Source organism: Salmo salar, chromosome 10 (genome assembly GCF_965601325.2).
Source record: "Salmo salar chromosome 10, fSalSal1, whole genome shotgun sequence".
Classification (NCBI taxonomy): Eukaryota; Metazoa; Chordata; class Actinopteri; order Salmoniformes; family Salmonidae; genus Salmo; species Salmo salar.
Window position 1 is genome coordinate 113530286 of NC_138300.1, and position 20492 is coordinate 113550777.

At 40.9% G+C, this 20492-nt stretch overlaps 2 protein-coding genes across 4 annotated transcripts in view; one reads left to right on the top strand and one right to left on the bottom strand.

The window, feature by feature from the left end:
• The window catches only part of cep290 (centrosomal protein 290), a 56879-nt gene extending 41266 nt beyond the window's left edge, over window positions 1–15613 (top strand). For 2 of the 3 annotated variants that reach the window (XM_014125669.3, XM_045688447.2), the window contains exons 38-53: window positions 582–719; window positions 1011–1232; window positions 1523–1663; window positions 4658–4803; window positions 5084–5239; window positions 5445–5547; window positions 7563–7697; window positions 7899–7985; window positions 9099–9263; window positions 9428–9550; window positions 9641–9810; window positions 11902–12043; window positions 12365–12438; window positions 12747–12841; window positions 13042–13100; window positions 13229–15613. In XM_014125669.3, the coding sequence (XP_013981144.2) occupies window positions 582–719; window positions 1011–1232; window positions 1523–1663; window positions 4658–4803; window positions 5084–5239; window positions 5445–5547; window positions 7563–7697; window positions 7899–7985; window positions 9099–9263; window positions 9428–9550; window positions 9641–9810; window positions 11902–12043; window positions 12365–12438; window positions 12747–12841; window positions 13042–13100; window positions 13229–13417 (2145 nt within the window). In that variant the 3' untranslated portion in view covers window positions 13418–15613. Of the gene's footprint in view, window positions 1–581; window positions 720–1010; window positions 1233–1522; window positions 1664–4657; window positions 4804–5083; window positions 5240–5444; window positions 5548–5846; window positions 7476–7562; window positions 7698–7898; window positions 7986–9098; window positions 9264–9427; window positions 9551–9640; window positions 9811–11901; window positions 12044–12364; window positions 12439–12746; window positions 12842–13041; window positions 13101–13228 lie in introns of those variants that run through there. The other variant, XM_045688448.2, reaches the window with a different exon arrangement.
• A 107-nt stretch (window positions 15614–15720) lies between these two features.
• rlig1 (RNA 5'-phosphate and 3'-OH ligase 1) lies at window positions 15721–20356 on the bottom strand. The gene is made up of 6 exons (XM_014125671.3): window positions 20137–20356; window positions 18756–18873; window positions 18417–18629; window positions 18042–18239; window positions 17768–17937; window positions 15721–17569 (listed from the first exon to the last, which is right to left on the bottom strand). The coding sequence occupies exons 1-6, from the start codon at window positions 20224–20226 to the stop codon at window positions 17381–17383; spliced, it is 978 nt and encodes a 325-aa protein (XP_013981146.1). The 5' UTR covers window positions 20227–20356; the 3' UTR covers window positions 15721–17380.
• Between the last annotated feature and the right edge of the window lie 136 nt (window positions 20357–20492).

Sequence of the window (20492 nt, forward strand, 5' to 3'; positions counted from 1 at the left end):
AAACAGTTGGTGGAGTGCACCCCTCAAACATTAAAGAATTAGAGCAGTTTGCTTGCTGCTTTAGAGTGGGCCAAATTGCCTGTAGAAAGGTGCAGCAAGCTCATTGATGACTACAAGAAGCATTTGTTGGAAGTTATCTTGGCCAAAGGCTGTGCAACCAAGTACTAGCTCCAAGGTGCCAATAATTTTGTCCATGCCATTTGTTAAATTAAAATTGTCCACATAAGTTTACAAAAATAAAATTGGTTCTGAAATGTTGAAATGCCAATAAGAAGGTGTGGAGACCAAAAGTGTATTTAAAAAAAATGCCAACTCATTTCAGAAGAAATAGGCAATTATTTGAGAAAAGTGCAAGGGTGCCAATATATTTGGCAACTACTGTGTTTGTTGGTCTTATGGTCTGCTCTCTATAGAACTGTACCTGTGTATCGTCAGTGTAATTACAGCATCTTGGGAGCATGAACATGACTGCCAAACATCACAATAGACTGACTAAACAGACCGTAACTATATTATGCCTCTCCCCGTCATCCTTTCCATCTCCCTTTCCCTTTTTCCCCCTTTCTCTCTCTTTCTCTCAGGCTCTGAGTAAGGCCCTGTTGGCGCTGAGGGCAGAGATGACGTCCCATGCGGAGCAGCAGATCATAGCCAACGCATCTCACAGAGAGGATAGCCTCAATGTCCAGCTGCTGGTAGACAAGCATACCAAGGACCTCAAGGTTGGTCCCCATCACTCTCTCAGTCTCATAGCATATTAGGTACTGTGCTATGAATGAACTAGCACTTACATCATTTCAAACCCTTAAAACACAATCTGCTAACACTCGTAAGTGATAGAGGGTTTATCTTTCCTGATAGGTGTTAAGATTCCCAGTCATGACACATAATCAGCATGTTATGCTGCACATGTTTTTATATCCCAATTATCAATACAGAATAACTTTTGTCAAGTGGCACAGTATATCCCTTGAATGCATACCAAGAGATGTTAATCTGGTTATTTCCATCAGGCTCGTGTGCAGGAGCTAAACGAAGAGCTCCAGGGGGCGAAGGAGGCTGTGAAGGCAGGGAGGGGGAGGGAGAACACCCTGAAGGAGGAGGTGGAGGTCCTGAACAAGGACCTCCAGAAGAGCCTGAAGACCCAGAGCAAGCTGCAGGGGGAGAAGGAAGAGAGAGACGAGGAGATCCAGGAACTCAAACAGCGAATCAAGAGGCTCAACAGCGGACTGCAGGTCAGTGACACAGTCCGACTCGTTTCTGTGTCCAATCGGCAAGCTAGGGAGTAGGAATATGCTTATTTCATTATTATTATTATGTAATCCAATTGGATGGACAATAGTTGTGTAATTTATCAATTGATTGGGGGGTGACTCTGTTAGTATGTTTGATTGATCATCTGTTTGTGTTATCAATCTATGTCATTGTTTAAATTGTGTATGTGGGAGCGTGTCTGTATGTGCGCACACGTCTGTGTTTCAAAAGTATGTTTTTTAACTGTAAATAATTATGGCTGTGTGTGCAGGGTCAATCTGAGCATGAGGGGAAGGGGCCCACAGTAGAGGCACTGCAGAAGAAGATCCGTAAGTTGGAGTCGGAGCTGGAAAGGAGAGGTGTACCAGAATCAACAACAGAAAGGAAAGGTCTTGGCCTAAAGGATGACAAGGTGAATACATACTGTTTTACCCACTTCATGTTCAGTTGAAGTCGGAAGTTTACATACACCTTAGCCAAATACATTTAAACTCAGTTTTTCACAATTCCTGACATTTAATCCAAGTAAAAATTCCCTGTCTTAGGTCAGTTAGGATCACCACTTTATTTTAAGAATGTGAAATGTCAGAATAATAGTAGAGAGAAAGATTTATTTCATCTGTAATTTCTTTCATCACATTCCCAGTGGGTCAGAAGTTTACATACACTCAATTAGTACTTGGTAGCATAGCCTTTAAATTGTTTAACTTGGGTCAAACGTTTCAGGTAGCCTTCCACAAGCTTCCCACAATAAGTTGGGTGAATTTTAGGCCATTCCTCCTGACAGAGCTGGTGTAACTGAGTCAGGTTTGTAGGCCTCCTTGCTTGCACACACTTTTTCAGTTCTGCCCACAAATGTTCTATAGGATTGAGGTTAGGGCTTTGTGATGGCCACTCCAATACCTTGACTTTGTTGTTTTTAAGCCATTTTGCCACAACTTTGGAAGTATGCTTGTGGTCATTGTCCATATGGAAGACCCATTTGCGACCAAGCTTTAAGTTCCTGGCTGATGTCTTGAGATGTTGCGTCAATATATCCACATCATTTTCATTCCTCATGATGCCATCTATTTTGTGAAGTGAACCAGTCCCTCCTGCAGCAAAGCACCCCAACAACATGATGCTGCCACCCCCGTGCTTCACGGTTGGGATGCTGTTCTTCGGCTTGCAAGCATCCCACTTTTTCCTCCAAACATAACAATGGTCATTATGGCCAAACAGTTTTATTTTTGTTTCATCAGACCAGAGGACATTTCTCCAAAAAGTACAATCTTTGTCCCCATGTGCAGTTGCAAACCGTCTGGCTTTTTTAGGGCGGTTTTGGAGCAGTGGCTTTTTCCTTACTGAGCGGTCTTTCAGGTTATGTCGATATCGGACTTGTTTTACTGTGTATATAGATACTTTTGTATCTGTTTCCTCGAGCATCTTCACAAGGTCCTTTGCTGTTGTTCTGGGATTGATTTGCACTCTTCGCACCAAAGTACGTTCATCTCTAGGAGACAGAATGCGTCTCCTTCCTGAGTGGTATGATGGCTGCGTGGTCCCATGGTATTTATACTTGCATACTATTGTTTGTACAGATGAACATGGTACCTTCAGGCGTTTGGAAATTGCTCCCAAGGATGAACCAGACTTGTGGAGGTCTACAAAAAAAATTCTGAGGTCTTGGCTGATTTCTTTTGATTTTCCCATGATGTCAAGCAAAGAGGCACTGAGTTTGAAGGTAGGTCTTGAAATACATCCACAGGTACATCTCCAATTGACTCAGTTTATGTCAATTAGCCTATCAGAAGCTTCTAAAGCCATGACATCATTCTCTGGAATTTTCCAAGCTGTTTAAAGGCACAGTCAACTTAGTGTATGTAAACTTCTGACCCACTGGAATTGTGATACAGTTAATTATAAGTGAAATAATCTGTCTGTAAACAATTGTTGGAAAAATTACTTGTGTCATGCACAAAGTAGATGTCCTAACCGACTTGCCAAAACTATAGTTTGTTAACAAGAAATTTGTGGAGTGGTTGAAAAACGAGTTTTATTGACTCCAACCTAAGTGTATGTAAACTTCCGACTTCAACTGTATATACTGTATTCTAGTCAAGGCTCATCCTGTATAACTACTACTGTACACACCTTTTCTACTCAAATACTGTCTATAATGTCTATACACACCTTCATATACATACAGTATATATTTATATTCTGGACTCTGACATTGCTCGTTCTAGCATTTCTATATTTCTTAATTCCTTTATATAAATGTTTTGGATTTGCGTGTATTGTTAAGTTGTACTGCACTAAAACATAAGCATTTTGCTACACCCGCAGTAACATCTGCAAAATATGTGTACACGAACAATAACATTTGATTTGATATGGCAACTGCTCAGCATCTGACCGTAAGGCGCTACAGAGGGTAATGTGTATGGCCCAGTTCATCACTGGGGCCAAGCTTCCTGACATCCAGGACCTACATCCAGGACCTATATATCATAGTCACTTTAGAAATTACCTCGACTATTCTGTACCCCCGCACATTGACTCGGTACCGGTACCCCCTGTATATAGCCTCCACATTGACTCGGTACTGGTACCCCCTGTATGATCCTCCACATTGACTCGGTACTGGTACCCCCTGTATAAAGACTCGGTACTGGTACCCCCTGTATAGAGGCTCCACATTGACTCGGTACTGGTACCCCCTGTATATAGCCTCCACATTGACTTGGTACTGGTACCCCCGTATATAGCCTCCACATTCACTTGGTACTGGTACCCCCTGTATAGAGGCTCCACATTGACTCGGTACTGGTACCCCCTGTATAAAGCCTCCACATTGACTCGGTACTGGTACCCCCTGTATAAAGCCTCCACATTGACTCGGTACCGGTACCCCCTGTATATAGCCTCCACATTGACTCGGTACTGGTACCCCCTGTATATAGCCTCCACATTGACTCAGTACTGGTACCCCCTGTATAAAGCCTCCACATTGACTCTGTACTGGTACCCCCTGTATAAAGCCTCCACATTGACTCTGTACTGGTACCCCCTGTATATAGCCTCGTTATTGTTATGTACATTTATTGTGTAACTTTTTGATTGGTTCGATTTTTTTTTTTACTTTCGTTGATTTAGTAAATATTTCATTAACTCTATTTCTTGAACTGCATTGTTGTTTAAGGGCTTGTAAGTTAGAATTTCACAGTAAGGTTTACACCTGTATTCAGCGCATGTGTCAAATCAGATTTCATTTGATCCCTCCCTCCCTGTCCCACTGCATGTTGGCTCAATAGAGATCCTATAATTATATTCCTGTATTTCATGGACATTCACAAATACAAGGTATTTGAGGATTGGAAGGAACCTATATGTGACATGCCTCATCACACTATCTATCCTGCAGACAAATAAAGAAGAAATAGTGCGGTGGGAGGAGGGCAAGAAGTGGCAGGCCAGGATGGAGAAAGTGAGGAACATTCTGAAGGAGAAGGAGAGGGAAACCGAGTCTGTCTCTAAGCAGCTGAGTACTCTCAAGGAGCTCTACGCCAGGTTAGAACCAAGACACTCATGGTGCAAGGGGTTTAGCCACACCATAAGAAACATACACATCCCACACACTCCATGAAGACATACTAAGTACAGACATTTTGACTGACACACACGGACGCACATGCACACGGACAAGACCAACACAAGGTTCACAGAAGCACATGACCCTGCTTACTCATACACAATATATATCGAACACTCACTCACTCCTTCACTCCAATATTCCTTAGCCATATGGTCTTACGTTGTGCCATGTCCCTGGTTGTCCCTCTGTGTTCAGACTGGAGCAGGAGAAGGCAGGTCTGCAGAGGAAACTGAAGGGTCGTGGTGTGACGGCAGATCAGGTGGTGGGGGTGAGGACACAGGAGTCTGAGAAAGAACTGGTTGAGCTGAAGAGGAGGAACGCTGAACTGGAGCAACAGATCCTCACCATAAAGTAGGTGTTTCAGACATTGTAAACTGTGCTGCTGTTGGTTCGTTTAATAGCAAATATTTTTCTTTTGTAGCTCAATATCATAGGGCTTTTTTTGGTGGACAAATAAGATGGTGGGAACACATCGACAGCACTATTATCTATTGTGTTTGCAGTATAACCAGACCAAACCTTGTAGGACTAACATTTTCCTCTCTGTCCATTCCAGACAGCAGCAGGCCCTACCCAGAGATTCTGCCATGGAGGACATGAACCTGAGGAACCACTACCTGGAGGACAGACTTCACTCCCTGGAGAGCCAGAAGTCCTCTGTAAGACTACACACCGACTGACTCAAATATGATCTGAGACTGCACTACCTTTTACACACAAACACAACAAGACAGGAAAACATACTTAAACTGCAGGGCTTGATGTTGAACTTTTTTAAACTCACTCAGACACAACAGACAACCACTGTTTACAAGTATTGCCAACTGTCTTTCATCTCACTATGTACGTATGTTTGCATTAATTTCACATTTAAGTCATTAGGTTTCTACACTTTCTTTATTCTCTTTTCTACTTCTCTCTTTCACCCACTCCTCAATCCCATTCGATGCACGTGAAGGAGGGGAGAAGTTTGGTCTCCCCGTCCGTGTCCTTGAAAGAGCTTCGTTCGCTGACGTTTGATGTTGGTGACGTACATGAGAAAAAGAGGGTCCTGACCTTCTTAGCCAATGACAGTGTAGCCTATCAGAGAGATGGCACGTCAGCCCACAAGGAGGGGGCATTACACCCAAACCAAGGACAGAAAGAAACCCAGACAGTCTTTGATGGAACAAATGACTGTGTACCTGAGACAGAGCGGACAGAGAAACCAAGCAGGGCAGAGCGTGGAGAACAGGAAAGAACAGATGAGACTGGAGAGGGAGGACATGAAGAACAGACTGAAGATATAGGAGAGGGAGAACAAGGGGAAACAGAAGAGACTGACAGAGAGTCCAAGCAGGAGAACCGGGAAAAAAGTGACGCAGAGTCAGAGAATGTCAATGAGGTGGCTGTTGCTGAACTAGTGGACATAACCACAGAGGAGAATCTCATTGCCAGACAGGATTCCACAAGTGACACTGTGCTGGATTTGAGTGTACCCAAACCATAGAAATAGAATGAATAGAACGGGCTTGGAACCTCTAACCCTGGCAATTTGACTGGTGAACTCATTGGTACACTCGCAATGGCTGCCTGGTATTGTGATGCAATAATTCCCATTGTAATATAGAATGTTCCTTCAAATGATGTTAACTGATGTGGCTCATGCAATAAAATGGAATTTTTCTAATGTCAGTTGAGTATAATCAACATATTACAGCACATATTGATGAGTACACATAGGAGCAAAGCAGGACATTAAATAAAAAGTGTACACTTCTTTTTTATTCAAATATTTTTTTTACTTCCTGCTTTGCTCCTATGGGTACACTCGCAATGGCCACCAGTCCACCCATTATGCCATAGTTTACTTGAATGGGGACATTCGTTCTATTCATTCTATTTCTACGATCCAAACCCCCAAATCCAGAGTGAGCCATCAACCTCTGAGAGGCAGTGTTTGAGTCAGCGAAACCTGCATCTGAGCAAGGAGAGGTGACAGCAGTCAAGTAGTGTGATGGGTACAGATAATGCAGAGGATACAGGGGGAGACAGAGATGATGGAGATGGAAATTAAGTGGGACAGTGGAGGAAACAGTAAGGAAAGAAGAGGACTTCATAATGTAGGTCAGCGCTGACCACAGTGCTGACCTCAATGACGATGAATCTGACAGTTTTGTCATCAAGGAACTCGACATTGATGATGTCACAGACAGCAAGCTCGAGTTTGCTTCAGAGAGTACCCGTGGTGCCGAGCTGGAGGTCATTACCAATGACATTGAGAAGATAAGACAAAAGCTCAAACCTATGTCTCCCAAAACTCATAAGGTACCAAAGGCTGCCCCTGGCTTCCACCCTGACAAGATGCTAGTGCAGTGTTTGAGCTAGCAGAAAGTGTGCAGTGTTTGGCTTAGTGTGCAGTCGGTGTTTAATAACTTTTTTAATTAACCTTTATTTTAACTAGGCAAGTCAGTTAAGAATAAATTCTTATTTACTATGACGGCCTACCCCAGCCAAACCCTGTGTATAGTACCTCCTTCCAGTCCTAGGCGCTATGTTTTTGTATGTTTATCCATGTGGTCACCACCTTACACTTCCTTTCTTTCTTCTCTCTTCTCTCCTAATAAATTTTTTTTTTTGTGCTTCTTCACATTCTGATTGCGTAAGCGTGACGGCTGTTATTTATTTCTTCCAGACATCAGGGAAAGGTTCAGGCACCCCCTCGCAAAAAGAGTATGAGCTTCAGAGAGAGAACCTGAAGCTTTCCTCAGAGAAGCTGGAGCTCCGCTTTCAACTGGAACAGGCCAACAACGACCTACCCAGACTAAAGGTATGGTAGATACATTTTGGGGGGGATTTGACTAAAAACTGGGGCCTTGAAGCCCAATAACTTAAGCCCTGGAACTAAGTTCAAGCAACCGGTTAAGACCTCAGTGGATAGGTGGATTTTAAGACCTTTGGTCTGTTAAGACCTGCCAGAGATGTTTGTTTTCCAGCTTATCCAATGATACCCTCTCTACTTTACTGATAGGACCAAGTTGCAGACCTCAAAGAGATGTACAACGTTCTGAAGAAGGAAAAGGCGGAGGTGGAGAAAAAACTGGGCCACGTCCGTGGGGTAGGTCTATCCTAATCTTGTGCAGGGGTTAAAGTTCTCAGTCTCTGCGACGGATTTTAGTCATATGGATGACGCATTAGGTTTTAGTCTAAAATAATATTTTGGGGGGGTTATTATTTAGGGCTAATATTTATATATATTTTCAAATAACTGCCCTTTTTTCTGGCCCGTAACCCATTTTGACAAACAAATCAGTCATTAAAAAAAGTCTGTCTGTTAAATTTCGAAATCCTGATGTGGCTCTCGAGCCAAAAGGTTTGCCATGGGATTTTTTGACTGAAAAAGTTTCAATCGTGTGATTTTTTGACTGAAAAAGTTTCAATCATGGGATTTTTTTTGTGCTTTAATGCCTGCATGTGTACGCTGGTGACTAGGTATCTACACTGAGTATGCAAAACATTTAGAACACCTGCTCTTTCCATGACATAGACTGACCAGGTGAATCCAGGTGAAAACTATGATCCTTTTTTGATGTCACTTGTTAAATCTACTTCAATCATTATAGATGAAGGAGGAGACAGGTTAAAGAAGGATTTGTAAGCGTTGAGACAATTGAGACATGGATTGTGTATGTGTGCCATTCAGAGGGTGAATGGGCAAGACAACAGATTTAAGTGCCTTTGAACAGGGTATAGTAGTAGATGCCAGGCGCACCGGTTTGTGTCAAGAACTGCGACACTGCTGGGTTTTTCACACTTAACAGTTTCTTGTGTGTATCACAAATGGTCCACCACCCAAAGGACATCCAGCCAACTTGACACAACTGTGGGAAGCATTGGAGTCAACAAGGGCCAGCTTCCCTGTGGAACGCTTTCAACACCTTGTAGAGTCCATGCCCAACGAATTGAGGCTGTTCTGAGGGCAAAAGGAGGGGGTGTAACAATATTAGGAAGGTGTTCTTAATGTTTTGTACACTCGGTGTATACAGACATCGTATTCCCATGTGGTCAGGCTGTAATTCTACTCTATCCACCTGTCTGTGTTCACTCTTGTTTTACTGACATGGCTCGTAGAGAAGTTCTCAATTTACAGTCAAGTTAACCATCTAGTAAAAGTGTATTTTACAACAACTGGATCACACGACTGAATGAAAGTCTTTCCTGTCCACTGTAGGCGGGTCGCAGCGGTAAAACTGTGCCAGAGTTGGAGAAGACCATCGGGCTGATGAAGAGGGTGGTGGATAGGGTGCAGAGGGAGAACGAGACGCTGAAGAAATCTCCAGCAGCACTGAGTCAGGAACAGCTCACAGCTCTGGAGCACAAACATGAAAAACTGAAGGTGAACTCTAGTTGAACTACTTGTGTAATAGGGCATGAGATGTCCTATTACATGTTTAACAACCAGTGGAGCTCTTATAGCCCTTCAAAACTGCTCGAAGGTTATGCTGTTCAAGTTCAAATGTTTTTAAAATGTATTTTGTCCTTGCTCTCCGTCTTCTCTAGAATGATTACGAGAAGCTCAAGAGAAACACAGAAACACAGCTGAGCTCCAGACTAGAGACCAAAACCAAAGGAGTGGAGAAAATTGTGATAGAAAACGAACATTTACGGAAAGAGATTAAAAGGGTATGTGTTCCGTCCTGTCCCCTTTTCATGGGATGCATAGTTACAACATTTAGTCAAGTCTCAGGACTCATTTAAAAAAATGTGTTGCAGGAGACTGAGGCTGCGGAGAGGCTGAGGATGGCCAAGACCAGTCTAGAGATGACCAATGAGAAGCTGGAGGCTGAGCTGGAGGAGGCCAGACAACAGCTAGTGGCAGCCCAGTCCAGGGTCATCCCTGAGGGGGTCGAAAGTAAGACCTGGAAGGCCACTGTGGTAACAAGGTGAGGGATCCGTTGAAATGAACGAAGTCAACCACTCAGTCCTCGCTCCTGTTCTCATCTGACTAAAAGACACGAGCGAACTCACTAACCCTGTTTCTTGGACTGTAACTACTTAATGTATAACCTAGAGCAGGGGTTCTAAAACTTTGTTTCGTGACCCACCAATTGAGGTGTCTTTTGAGTCACGACCTACCATAAGGGTTGAGCGGTGAAAAAACATACATAGACCAAAGAATAAGTAAAAAAATATAATCTTGGCAGCAGAAAATGTTGTAGTTAAGCTAATTTCCTGCAATTCTACACATTTTACCATGGTTAATGCTGTGTTTATGCTCAAACATTATAACAAAATCAATGGGGGCCTGATTGTCTAGTGTTTCTTTTGTTGATTGTAAGTTCTCCAAGATTATAGGCTATTATTTAAAAATATATATACTACCTTTCAAAAGTTTGGGGTCACTTAGAAATGTCCTTGTTTTTGAAAGAAAATCACATCAAATTGATCAGAAATACAGTGTAGACATTGTTAATGTTGTCAATGATTATTGTAACTGGAAACGGCTGATTTTTAATGGAATATCTACATGGGCATACAGAGGCCCATTATCAGCAACCATCACTCCTGTGTTCCAATGGCACGTTGTATTAGCTAATCCAAGTTTATCATTTTAAAAGGCTAATTGATCATTAGAAAACCCTTTTGCAATTATGTTAGCACAGCTGAAAACTGTTGCTGATTAAAGAAGCAATAAAACTGGCCTTCTTTAGACTATTTGAGTATCTGGAGCATCAGCATTTGTGGGTTTGATTACAGGCTCAAAATGGCCAGAAACAAAGAACTTTCTTCTGAAACTCGTCAGTCTATTCTTGTTCTGAGAAATGAAGGCTATTCCATGCGAGAAATTGCCAAGAAACTGAAGATCTCGTACAACGCTGTGTACTACTCCCTTCACAGAACAGTGCAAACTGGTTCTAACCAGAATAGAAAGAGTGGGAGGCCCCGGTGAAAAACTGAGCAAGAGTGTCTAGTTTGAGAAACAGATGCCTCACAAGTCCTCAACTGGAAGCTTCATTAAATAGTACCCACAAAACACCAGTCTTCCCTGTAGCTCAGTTGGTAGAGCATGGTGTGTGCAACGCCAGGGTTGTGGGTTCGATTCCCACGGGGGGCCAGCACAAAAAAATAAGAAATGTATGCATTCACTACTGTAAGTCGCTCTGGATAAGAGCGTCTGCTAAATGACTAAAATGTAAAAAATGTAAATGTAAACAGTGAAGAGGCGACTCCGGGATGCTGGCCATCTAGGCAGAGTTCCTCTATCCAGTGTCTGTGTTCTTTTGCCCATCTTAATCTTTTCTTTTCTTTTTGTTGGCCAGTCTGAGATATGGCTTTTTCTTTGCAACTCTAGCTAGAAGGCCAGCATCCCGGAGTCGCCTCTTCAATTTTCCAGATTGACTGGCCTTCGTATCTTAAAGTAATGATGGACTGTTGTTTCTCTTTGCTTATTTGTGCTGTTCTTGCCATAATATGGACTTGTTCTTTTACCAAATAGGGCTATAATCTGTATACCACCCCTACCTTGTCACAACACAACTTATTGGCTCAAACGCATTAAGGAAAGAAATTCCACAAATTAAAAACAAGGCACACCTGTTAATTGAAATGCATTCCAGGTGAGTACCTCATGAAGCTGGTTGAGAGACTTCCAAGGCAAAGGGTGGCTACTTTGAAGAATTTAACACTTTTTTGGTTACTACATGATTCCATGTGTTATTTCATAGGTTTGATGTCTTCACTATTATTCTACAATGTAGAAAATAGTCCAAATAAGAAAAACCCTGGAATGAGTAGGTGTGTCCAAACTTTTGACTGGTACTGTACAAACAATTGCAATGCACAACATTTTTTTTCCTTCGACCTGCATGGACCCCTGCCACAACCTACAAGTGGGTCCCGACTGACAGTTTGGGAACCACTGACCTAAAGAACAAACATGGAGATCTGGTAGAATACCAAGCCAACGTAGACTACAGTGGGGTGTCTTGAAACTAGATGGCTGACTGAAAAGGGGATGGTTTCCCTCCCTTCAGGATGTTTGAGAGTAAGATGAAAGCACTGGAGCAGGACATCAGCCAGAAGAACTCCAGTCTCTCAGAGCTCAGGCTGCAGCTGCGAGAGGCCAGTGAAAGGGAGGAGAAAGCACAGCGAGTCACCAGCCAACTACAGGAGCAGGTAAGCATAAGAGCTCCACACAGTCTACGCAACGGATCCGACGTAGCTCCATAGCTACGTGTGAAATCACTGTGCGATTCTTAATTTTTCTCAATGGTTGAGTCTCAAATGGCACCCCGTTCCCTATATAGTGCAATACTTTTAACCAGGGCTCATAGAGCTCTGGTCAAAAGTAGTGCACTACATACAGAATAGGGTGCCATGTATTGTCGTTCTGAGCTCAGTTAATTGGATTGTTTATATAAAGAAAATGAAGTAGCATTCTAGTACTATGCTACATTATTTTAATGGTGGTGAAAACAGTTTTTGTTTGTTCTGAAGGTGAAGCTGTTTAACAACTTTCCCACCGCAGCAAACACTGAGTCAGGCCTCGCCAAGGAGTTTCAGTCAACGAGGTGAATATATCCCATAGGCCAGCTCTTCAATGTAGACAAACTTGTGAAGCATCTAACCTGATTGCCTTTGCATACAATAGCATTACAAACATATGGTTCACACATAGCTAACATGGGAATGCATTATCAAAATGTGTTAGCTATGTGTGAACCATACGTTAATGTAAACATCAAAGTGAAGGAAATTGAAAACAGCATTTATGTTTGTAATATCCATTACTACACTGGTCAAATTTGGTCATGAAAATTTGACATTTGATTTGCCATCCGTTAGTCACACAGGAATGTCTATCCTGTTTTGTCTTTAGATTGACCAATAATCAGCTGGAGAGGGAGAAGGAAGGGCTGGTACAGAAGTGTAGTGACTACACTAAGAAGTATGAGACAGCCTCTGCTGGGCCAGGTGAGACATGTAAAAGCAAAGTGGACCTGTTTGACAAGTTTTCACTTCAAGGCAGAAGATGTGCATTATTGATGTGTTCATGCATGTTCTGTGATGTCAAACAAAACTTGTCCTGTTCAGGAATGATGCGGAACCTAAACAGGCGCAGTAACTAACTAGCACAATATGCACATCAACTTGTGTCATGTTTTTGTCGTCAGGGTACGAGGACCTACAAGCCCTGCTGAAGGCCACTGGTGAGGAAAAAAAACAGTTGCAGGTATTGTGACTTCTCCTCATTACCTCATCTATTTGGGTTGTTTTGAGTGTAGAAAAGTAAAAACATATATATATTTTTTTTTATCTATTCCTCTGTGAAAATATTTTTGATTACCTTCCCGATTCCAGGCCGAAGTAAAAAAGATGAAGATGGAACTGGAGAACTTTGACCCGACATTCTTTGAGGAGATCGAGGATCTGAAGTTTAATTACAATCTGGAGGTGAAGAAGAACATTGTTCTGGAGGAGCAACTGAAGAAAGTGTGTGAACAGTTTGGTGTAGCAACTGCAGATATCCCTGATGTGTCCATCAGCTAACACAGGATGGATATTGTGCCTTTTAAACCATTAAATGTCTTAAATATATAGTATTTATATGTCTAGAAGATGAAGATGAAGTTGAATGTAATTGTGTTTCTCCTCCTGAGGCAGTTTTGTTCAGACAATGTAGCAGGGATTTTACATACTTGTCAAATAGTTTTGTACATTTGTATAGTGCCTTCAGAAAATATTCATACCCCTTATTCCACATTTTGTTGTTACAGCCTGAATTTAAAATTGATTTTTTTACATGTTGATCCATCTACACACAATTCACCATAATGACAAAGTGAAAACATGTTTTTAGAAATGTTTACAAATGTATTGGAAATATCTAATTTGCATACGTATTCACATCCCTGAGTCAATCAATACATGTTAGAATCACCTGTGGCAGTGATTACAGCTGTGAGTATTTCTGCGTACATCTCTTAAGAGCTTTGCACACCTGGATTGTACAATATTTGCACATTATTGTTTTTAAAATTCTTCAAACTCTGTCAAGTTGGTTGTTGATCATTGCTACAAACATTTTCAAGTCTTGCCATAGATTTTCAAGCCAATTTAAATCAATAATGTAACTAGGCCACTCAGGAACATTCAATGTCTTGATAAGCAACTCCAATGTAAATTTAGCCTTGTGTTTTAGATTAATGTCCTGCTGAAACGTGAATTTGTCTCCCAGTGTCTGTTGGAAAGCAGACTGAACCAGGGTTTCCTCTAGGATTCTGCATGTGCTTAGCTCTATTCTGTGTATTTTTATCCTAAGAAACTCCCTAGTCCTTGACAATCTCAAGCATAACCATAACATGATGCAGCCACCACCATGCTTGAAAATATAAAGAGTGGTACTCAGTGATGTGTTGGATTTTCCCTAAACATAAAGCTTTGTATTCAGGACATAAAGTTCATTTCTTTGCAGTTTTACTTTAATGCCTTATTGCAAACAGGATGCATGTTTAGGAATAATTTTATTCTGAGAAGTGAATTTAACATTGTAGTTACTCTACAATACTAACCCAAATGACAGTGTGAAAAGAAAGCCATCCTCAATTTTCTCCTATCACAACTGTTTTAAAGTCATGGTGAAATACCTGAGCAGGTTTCCTTCCTCTCTGGCACCTTAGTTAGGAAGGATCCCTGTATCTTTGTAGTGACTGGGTGTATTGATACTCCATCCAAAGTGTAATTAATAACTTCACCATGCTCAAAGGGATATTCAACGTCTGCTTTTTTATTTTTACCTATCTATCAATAGGTGCCTTTTATTGCGAGGCATTGGAAAACCTCTGTGTTATGTGGTTGAATCTGTGTTTGAAATTCACTGCTCAATGTCATTGCTGGGGGGTGCTAGAAAGTTGGCTGTCAGAAGTATTACAACTTAAATGTGCTTTTAATACATCTGTCTGCAAGACATGACATATGGGGATATAGTGAGATACCCAATGTGCTGGACGATTATTTTCTCATCACTTATTTTAATTTTTTTTATTAAAAGCTTGGAAGTAAATCAATCCACCATCATTGACACAATGGACAAATCTAATTATTATTGAAATGGCATGGGTGACTGAGAAGAACAAATTGGTGCAATTTAGGACCAGATGGCAAGTGACGATGCAGGCACTGGGAATGGGGGTGTGAGCATGCATGTCTGGGCAGAAGAGATGTGGTTACTGTTTGTATGTGTATACGGTTGTTTTGTTTGAAGGAGAGAAAAAGGACAAATAAAATGTTTAAAAATGTAATTAACTTCTCAACTAAGGGACATTACAGATAATTATACCTGTGGGGTACAGAGATGAGGTAGTAAATCAAAAATCATGTTATAAAAAAAAATCTATTCAACTTATGTAACTTAAGAAAACGTTAACTTTTTTTCCATAACAAAGGGGTTGAATACTTGACTTAAGACATTTCAGCTTTTCATTTTTAATTGAAATTTTTAAAAATCTAAAAACATAATTCCACTTTGACATTATGAGGTATTGTGTAGGCCAGTGACACAAAATCTCAATTTAATCCATTTTAAATTCAGGCTGTAACACAACAAAATGTGTAAAAAGTTCAGGGGTGTGAAAACTTTCTGATGGCACAGTATGTTGGCTTGATTGTGTTTGATAAGTTTTCTATTGCGTTACTTCTATCAATAAAGCAGATTTAATGTGCATATGTGTACATCAGTGACTACAATGGCTGAATTGTGCTTTTAATTTAAGGGGAAAAAAATTGGAATAGCTTTTGAAATAGATATTTGGTAAAAATATATGTACATTTACATGATACTTAGGCTACACATATTCAATATATTTACAGGCTTTTTATTGGGCAGGTTCGTTCATATTGGAAGACATATAGCCAGGTTAAACCAGATTGAACGCTGCACTCACCATTGTTTCACTGGTGACCCCACTATTTAGTCTGGTTCAACCATACTAATGGTAATACAGTATGGAAGCTTACAGTCCTGGAGCCAGGCCCCTAAATCTGGGCCGTAAGGCTCTCTTGCGGTGACATCATCTCAGTGATTTTTTTTTAAAGGTCTGAGTCCCTAGAGTTAGGAAATGTGTGATAGTAGTACAGCAATGGTAGCTTTCTCTGTGTTCCATCAGAGACATTCTTAGAGTGTTCAGGACCATCACATGATTCACGCATTAACCCCACAGAATTTTTTTCCCAACATGGCCACCAAACAACTAAAAAGGGTCTTATTGGATAAATGTTGCATTACCATACCTGTATGAAATAATTATATTATGCCCAATAATATCTTGAAATGTTCTTAGTGATGTAGAATACACAACCAAATTAGCCAGGTGTGGCGGATATATAACAATGTTAAATTACCGACATAATTGTGGTTAGAATATGCCCAAGAAGCTGTTATGATCAGTAATTGCTATATTTAATCTTCAAACATGGAAAATGGATATGTACATGTGAATAGACATGGATGTGAGCTGATGAAAATGATATTAACTGTTTTCATTAACAGAGGACTGGAAACTTTATGCATACATTACAATGTAGAATGCCAATACCTTTTAACCTAATATCTGGATGATGAGAGCAGCAAACATTACACATAGTTATTTTAAATCAATATGTATTCTAATACAATTATATGGCATACAGGTATGGTAATGCAAAATGTATTCGATAACACCCAATTGAGATGTTTGGCGGCCATATTGGAAAAAGGCTTCAGTGGGGTTAATGCTGTAGTGGCCCTGTATCTACAAATATTTTTTAAACCCTGTTCTAGCTGAGTGTGTGAAATGTGGTGTTTCTATCACTAAAGTTACAATCCAAAAACGTAGCTGCCCCATTACATAGGTTAAGCTTAAAACATTCTAATGTCAATGGCACAATATGGGTGATTTTTTTTCTTCCTTTTACAATAGTTCTAGCTAGCGCATTCAAAGTAGGTTATATTATATATCATTTGAAATGTAATTTCATGACTTGTTAAACAAAGTTTAAAATGTATCAGGATTTCCTTTTTAAAGCAAATTATACAGGTACATCTAATATGTACCATAGAGGTCAAAGTTCTGTTGACCTGAACATTGCGAAAATGTATCTGATGGATAGCTGTGAATCTAAGCTTTCTAATGCTATATGATTACAGGGTATACGTGAGCAATAACTTGTTGTATACTGACATTATCTGTCATAGGGTAAAATCCCTATGGGAAAAATGAATGGGATGGAGGGATGAATGAAAGTGATAACACAGAAAGCTGCCATTGCTGCACTGCTATCACACATTTCTAACTCTAAGGACATAGACCTTCAAATAATCACTATGAGACATTATTACCCCAAGTGAGGCCGACCGACTCCACTGACTCATGGATTATTACAAACAGGAATGTTTCTTAAGACTCCGGGCGGCTCCTGGTGGATTTAGGGATAAAGGTCTTCTGACCTAAATGGGACTTCCTGGTTAAATAAAGGTTAAGGGTCAAACTGGATGTCCTGCAGTCTGCTGAAGCGATGTCCGTTTAACTGGGAGAGAGATGTAAACAAGTCCTTGCTGGTGATGTCATACTCTCGTATGGTCCCGTCGACGTGGACGACCACAGGCCGAGCGTTCAGGATGGTGTCGCCATCCGGCCATCTCAGCCCCAGGTGATGACGATGGAGCTACAGCCAAACAAACAAACACTGGTTTTACCACTTAAATGTCAAAGCTCCTGCCCTGGAGGAAACAAAATAACACACTTTTCATAATTTCATTATGTGATGAAAGAAAACTGGCAAAGAAAATCTGAAGACATACCACAGTCCAAGTCTCAATTTAATTACATAATAGGAGCCTCTGATGGGTTCTAGAGCGCTTACCTTGACCAGGGTCCCGTCATTGCAGTGCCAGACGATGCCCTCAACACGGCCCTCCTGACTGTCCTGGAACCAGGAACACAACTGCTGGTAGTCCACCGGGGGAGGGTTCCTGATGTGTACACTCCCATGGGCAACCAGGACGTGGACAGGCTGCTTTTTACTTCCCAACCCTGTCAGAAACGACACACTATTTATATGATCTTGCTAAGAGGCCACGTTCAGAAGTGCATGTGTACATGTACAGTGGAGGACTTGGACTGTATGTCACATTTACCATATGGGTTCCCATTGACGTTGGTTCCAATAAGCTCCAGGGTTTGCTCCAGGAGATCAGCCAGTGGTACCATGGTGATCTCTAGCAGGTCTTCATTCTCAGCACTGGGCCTCAGAACCAGCGCTATACCAGCATCATAGTCCACAACAGACGAGTGCCAACAGTACTGCTTGTTGTCTTTCTCCACTGGAACCCAACCTGAACATACATTGAGAAAGTACAATCAGTACTTTAGTTGCCATATAAAGGACATACTGTTTGTAAATAGAAAATAGTGAAAAGCGAGTGAGTAACAGGCCTTTTAGTCCAGGACTAGGGTTTATCAGTGTCCAGGAAACCAGCTCGAGGAGTGTGTCCATATATAGTGTGTCCCACCTGGGATGTGTCCGTGGTCATCCGGTACAGGCTGTCCATTGTGGTGCTGAACTCTGTGTGCCGGGACCCAAAACTCTGGAACCGTCTTAAAGTCTTCTTTCACATTCCAGGTGAAACCTTTGCAACTTTTGTGGGAATGCTGATGCTTCTTGAACCTCTTGTCTGCCTGCTTGGTGGGCTTCCGATCTAGTCGAGCCCAGAGGTATGATTGCCCTGGAAAAGAAAGAAACCATTTACGGTGTAGACATTTCATTGAGGGAGCTTCATTTTTTTCATAACGAGGGCATAAAAGCCCAGGTGTGTGGGCTGCAATGTTAATTTATGCAGTTCAACACTCACCTTTATAAATTGAAACATAGCAGCAGGTGCCATCCAGCTTTTCTGTGGCAAGTGCACAGTCAATATTCGATTCTAGTGCTATAGGGTTCACATTTTCGGTGGCTACAACCTGAAATTGCTGTTAGAAAAACGATAGTGAAAAGGGACATATCATTACACACATGATATCATTAAGGTGAAGATTTCCTGCATAGTACGTGCAACTGACTGTCTTTTTTAAGCGGCTACCCGTAAATCAAAGTCGCTAGAAAAATATATATCAATCATAACCTAAAAACTATGGTCATATTTTGTTGTATTGTGCCATATCAATTGAAATGTGTTTGTTGTCATAGAATATACATACAGATATGTGCATCTTATGGTGTTTTCACATATATTCCTCTAACTCTGGGGTAAAAAAAAAAAGCCAAATAACTGTTCTCTTTGTATTCACACTTCCCTTGCCTTTGAATGAGGACTCAACTCTTTTGCCAGTTCATTTCACCTATTTTGTGATTTGAGTTCTCCTTGCCTTCACATTGCTATGTTAAGAAAGTTACCAAGATCTTTTTCTAACATTCCACTCAATGCACTCTGGGTTTTTACCTTGTGTAAGACAAGCCCTTCTATCAGAATGCGTTATCAGACAACTAGATATACTAACTTACATTTTGGAGGCTAATAGATTGCATTTAGTTAAAAGATGAGACAATCATTGTAATAATATTAACATGTAAATATAATAAATATTCTGTAACACCGTTTCCCCTGCCATAACCCCTCATAAATAATTGTAATCAGAAGATACTATTAACATGTAAATATAATAAATATTCTGTTATTCTGTAACACCGTTTCCCCTGCCATAACCCCTCATATTGGTGCCACAAAAGAGAGAAGATGGTGAATTCACCCTTACAGTGGACACATTTCAAGAAATCAACTGGGTCGCGTTCAAGCAGGACAAGGTTGAGATAGAAATGTATGATGTAGCTAGAGCAAACATCTCTTTGGTATATATAATATTAAATCACGTCAGCTTTAGTCATGGCATTTCTATCTGCAACGTTCCACGTTTTCATACTGAACATGGCTCTGGCTTTCATTCAATGGTAACATCAGACTGCACCACTAACCAATAAACTGCTGCTGTGTTGACGTATTAGCTAGTTAGCATTAGCTTAGTAGCCACCTAACTACTGAGAGTAAGAATAATAAGAATAATAACAAAACGTAGCTATTAGGAAAACAAATACAAAATTAATCTACAAAAACACATGTATACAGTAGTATCTAGCATATATTCTAACTGTTAATTTGAGTTATTGTACCTGGCGTACGATAACTAGTTAGCAACGCACGTTAACTATGTAACGTTAGCTGCTAACTGCATACTCACTTGACATTCGCGTTTTCTGGATTGTTCCTCTTTCACCTCAGTCAAAAACACACAAGGTATCTTTTGTTGCACAGAACCGAAACGTCGCATTATGGCAGACTGATAGTTCCGTGAGGACTTTAATACGGGATAATTAAGATCAAAGAGAGAAGTGATTTTCTGTTTCGAACTCGTTCATTCCTGGGTGTAGTAACCACTAGATATTATTGGGCATGCGCAAAGCGAAAATCGACAGTCCGAACACCGGGTAGTATTTATTATGGATCCCCATTAGCTGCTGCTACTCTTCCTGCGGTCCAGTAAAATTAAGGCAGTTTATACAATTTTAAAAACATTACAATACATTCACAAGGTCT

Coding starts and splice junctions, on each gene's coding strand:
- rlig1 (XM_014125671.3), bottom strand. CDS start 20,226: ATGCGACGTTTCGGTTCTGTGCAACAAAAGATACCTTGTGTGTTTTTG. Junction 18,874..20,136: donor CCAGAAAACGCGAATGTCAA/GTGAGTATGCAG, acceptor TTTTTCTAACAG/CAATTTCAGGTTGTAGCCAC. Junction 17,938..18,041: donor CGTCAATGGGAACCCATATG/GTAAATGTGACA, acceptor CGTTTCTGACAG/GGTTGGGAAGTAAAAAGCAG.